Consider the following 4,068-nt stretch of genomic DNA (forward strand, 5'->3'; position numbering starts at 1 on the left):
ACGTTTTTTGTCAGAATCAATGGTTTCATCTTTGTAATGGCTTTTCTTGGATGATTTCAACTCCTGACTTTCTACTCTTGTCTTATTCATTGCAGCATAATCCGTAGTATCTTCTGTACACTGAATAGCATTTGACACCTGAACAACAAACTTTGAACTTTTCAATGTCTCAGCTTTCGGCAAAGCACGTTGAATGGTTGCAGACTGCTTACATGAGGCAACTTCCTTTAACATGGTTTCCTGGCATTTATTGTCTTCAATATCATTCATCTCAGAACCAAGTCCATCTGCCTCCACAGTTTTGGAAACCCTTTCATATTGCCTACTCCAATCATTGGGCTGATCTAGAAGTGAAGATAAATCCATTTCTGCCGCGTACTTATCTGAGAAGAAATGGATGTTTCTGAAGCTGCCATTCTCATTTTGTAAACACTGACTATCTAGTAGTGAAGATAAATCCTTTTTTGCAGAGTAGATACCAGGGAAGAAAGGGACGTCTCTGTAGCGGTCATCCTCGTCTGTTAAACACTGACTGTCTCCATATGAGTTTATCCCTATAGGTAAGTCATTTCCTACACCATACTGCCTTGTCATAACATCTTCATTTTCTACAGGTACAACAATTGTGTGATACGGAATAACCATGTCACCTATCTCTGCAGACAAGACACTGCTTCTGTCATATTGTTCCACCTCATCTGGAACAGCAGTGTCCTCAAAATTAGCATTCTTCAATTCCTGATTTGTTTTCTCACCTCTCAGACATTTCATTTTCAGGATGAAATGCTTCATTTTTTTTTGTATTCCCTCTTTTGAGGATAGGTTCTTGACTTTCTTTTGCATCTTTGATTTTTTTCGTTCAAACAGATGGTTCAAGTACTTTACGAGTCCTCTATTAGGTTTGTGTTCATCCTTTTCGAAGCACCTCTTGCTTTGTGTATCCACGGAAGTATGACTTGTTTTCTTTTGTTTAGGCTTGTAGCCATGCATAACATTAAAATCACCAACAGGTGATTCTTCTTGCACTGCACATTCCTTTTCTGCAGGTACAACAACCATCTCCTGTAAAATATGAATTATAAAAATGACAAACCTCATAGAGAACAACAAATCCTTCAATTGGGGATTGGGGTTAATTTCAGCTGTTTTATTCACTGAACTTCAAAATGGTTTATACTAAATGTACTGATATCATCGTACTTTAATTACTTTATCAATTAATAAACATTCAACATATGATCAGCTAACTTTCACCTATTCAAAGGTACAGACTACTTCTCCTAGAAAAGGGGTACTCATTCCAAAACTGAACAAAAAGTGAGGAATATCTGCAGAAAAAAACCTGCTCTATTTCCCCAAAATCAAGTAGGGAACAGGCTGTTGTGAAATTTTGGTAGAAAACGTTAACATTGTCTATGATATATTTTTTGTACATATAGCCAATTTATGATAGTAATCAAATTATGACCTGATCAAAGTACAATAAGTACAACTAATATTGCCTCTGTAGACTGGTTTCAGCAATGGTACTACAGCACATAAAAATACTAACATAGGGCTGTCATTTACAACATTTCTGTTGCTGTTACCTGAAATTTGAAACTCAACCTGTACTTGAGTACTTCAAATATATTGCTGTTCATGGGGGTCTATATTACCAGAATAAAATAAATCAAATGAAAGTGACTTTGCAGTTGAAGTGTATATCCATTTTGTTTTCTTAACGGAAAATTAACCAACAGTTTATAAGTTCTGAAAAACTATTTTTTTGTTTTACAGTCAAGTAAAATAGGACTTACAGTTGAAGGGTAGACTGCAGCTGGATTTCCAGCATCATAATAAGGAGAAACTGGTACAGCCATCTTTATCAATAATGTCACTTTAACAGCTGACAATAATTTAAACACTTTTGTGTGATACCTGAAAAAGGACAAAGCAAATACTATTACAAAAGTGCATAAGTATCAAATCTATACCAAAGACAAAAAAGGCAAAAATCAATTTTTGTTGTTGTTTTTAAGTGAACGATTTTGTTTATATCTTAAAATGAAGTCATAAGATTGAAGCAATATATGTCCATCACATGCCAATCTTGGATACTTAAAATATTTCTGACACATTATTGTATCTGAATGTATGAAAATATGGAATTGTATGGAGATGAAACAACATGATTTGTACTGTATTACTACACATTGAAGTTGAGAAATATTTCTGAAATATGGGGAAAGGAAAAAACATACAATTCTCAACCAACTTAAGGTGAAGTAATATATATATATCTTTCATACAAACAAATGTAACCTTTATACATAGATACATAGATTTATTCTGACAAAATTAGGATTTTACAATCCTTTGACAGTCAGCTCTGAAATAAAAAACAATTTGATAAAAACATTGGCCATTTCAAAGGTTGTGACATTTAGAATTTCAATTTGTTCTTTAAAACTGTATTTTGTGCTTGGTTTTGCCAGTGTTCATCTAATTTATATTCAGATTAAAATTGTTTAACTGTGCTTGAATTCACAACAATAGACAGTAAGACAGAAGATTGTTTCATATAGTATACAGTTAAAGTATGGGGTTGAGGGATATAGCAAGTTTCTGGTGTCCCTTGACTATGCCTATTTCCCGAGGTGGAGCCGAGGGAAATAGGCATGGTCAAGGGACACCAGAAACTTGCTATATCCCTCAGCCCCATACTTTAACCGTTTTATTATACCGATACACACTGGAGAGATAGTTTTAACTAGAAAATATTTGTAAACCATAAGCTGTATAGCTTCACGTCCCAACTACCCCTTTGATGGCAATGGAGCCAAATGCTACCGTTTTCGTTAGCAAGCTCCGCCCACCTCGCGCGTCGCTTCCGAGTTCGTTAGCAAGCTCTGCCCACCTCGCGCGTCGCTTTAGAGTTCGGTAACAAGCTCCGCCCACCTCTCGCCTGATTGGCTCGGCGGAAACACCCGAGTGTAGGTGTGTTTTAGTTCACAGACTAACACACAGGACTAAAACACAGTTAGGCAAAAGTGGGGATATATTCGATTTAACCAATTACTTTTATACAGAGTAAATAAAGTAGATGTATAATAATAAAGTATGGGGTTGAAGGATTTAGCAAGTTTCTGGTGTCCCGAGACAGGTCTATTTCCAGAGGCGAAGACATCAATGGCATCATGCACTGGTTAATATCGTCTTTATTATGTCGTTAACAGTTTTCGGAATGAGATTCATCAGTTTGGTATAACAAATAAATAGTTTGCTGAAGTTTGTTTTGAATACAGATTCTAGTCTCGTCTGTCATTTCACCTGTGTTTTGAATACGAACAACTGCAGGGGCGTAGAAACAGTAATTAAAAACAGATTTTAAAAGCTTCTGTTTCCTTTGTTACGAGTGAATGGAAAAGGCGTTCAAGATTATATAAAAGTGATCAAATTTACCTGCATGAGTGAAGTGTCACGATTTTCCCCTTCAAAACTTAATTATTCGGAGGAATCAGTGTATTATCACTTTGGGGAAAACCACCAACTTGCGTATAATACGCAGTAACTTTTGAAAGATATTATTGGTACAGTAGCTTAAAATAGAATGATGAAATGTTATAATTACGACGCCATTTTATATCGTCGTCTTTTATTTAAAAAAAACCTAGGCTATTGCTTATAATTAGGAAAGATGCAATAAATTAGTCATATTTTATCAAATTGGTTTGATACCATATCAACTTTAGAATATTCTATCATTGATGAGGTATAAATGGTCCTGTAACTGCCCGAAACAATGTGTTACGTTACGGCAAACCAGAGACGTATAATACATTATTATACGTCTCTGGGCAAACTGAACTTGAAGGGTGCTACATTTTTTTATATGGCTCATAAACCATTGAAATCTAACTCATTAACATGATCTTAGTATCGACATTATCTACTTACGTTTACAATGTGTAATCAAAATATGACAAATCAGGATGGACTTTCACCGAGAATGTCACAACCGCTCCGCCATCTTTGTTTGGAGGGGGTCACCCTAATGAGTGTCCTCCGGGTAATGAGTGTCCTCCG

The 4,068-nt window shown here is 35.6% G+C and overlaps 1 protein-coding gene across 1 annotated transcript; it reads right to left on the bottom strand.

The window, feature by feature from the left end:
* Positions 1 to 2: 2 nt before the first annotated feature.
* Positions 3 to 4,024, bottom strand: LOC110456836 (the record flags this gene model as incomplete). Its single annotated transcript, XM_021507830.1, has 3 exons — positions 3,940 to 4,024; positions 1,800 to 1,920; positions 3 to 1,062 (listed from the first exon to the last, which is right to left on the bottom strand). Coding segments are annotated over exons 2-3 (1,123 nt in total), but the record flags the coding sequence as incomplete, so codon positions are not given.
* Between the last annotated feature and the right edge of the window lie 44 nt (positions 4,025 to 4,068).

Source organism: Mizuhopecten yessoensis, unplaced genomic scaffold, assembly GCF_002113885.1.
Source record: "Mizuhopecten yessoensis strain PY_sf001 unplaced genomic scaffold, ASM211388v2 scaffold8879, whole genome shotgun sequence".
Classification (NCBI taxonomy): Eukaryota; Metazoa; Mollusca; class Bivalvia; order Pectinida; family Pectinidae; genus Mizuhopecten; species Mizuhopecten yessoensis.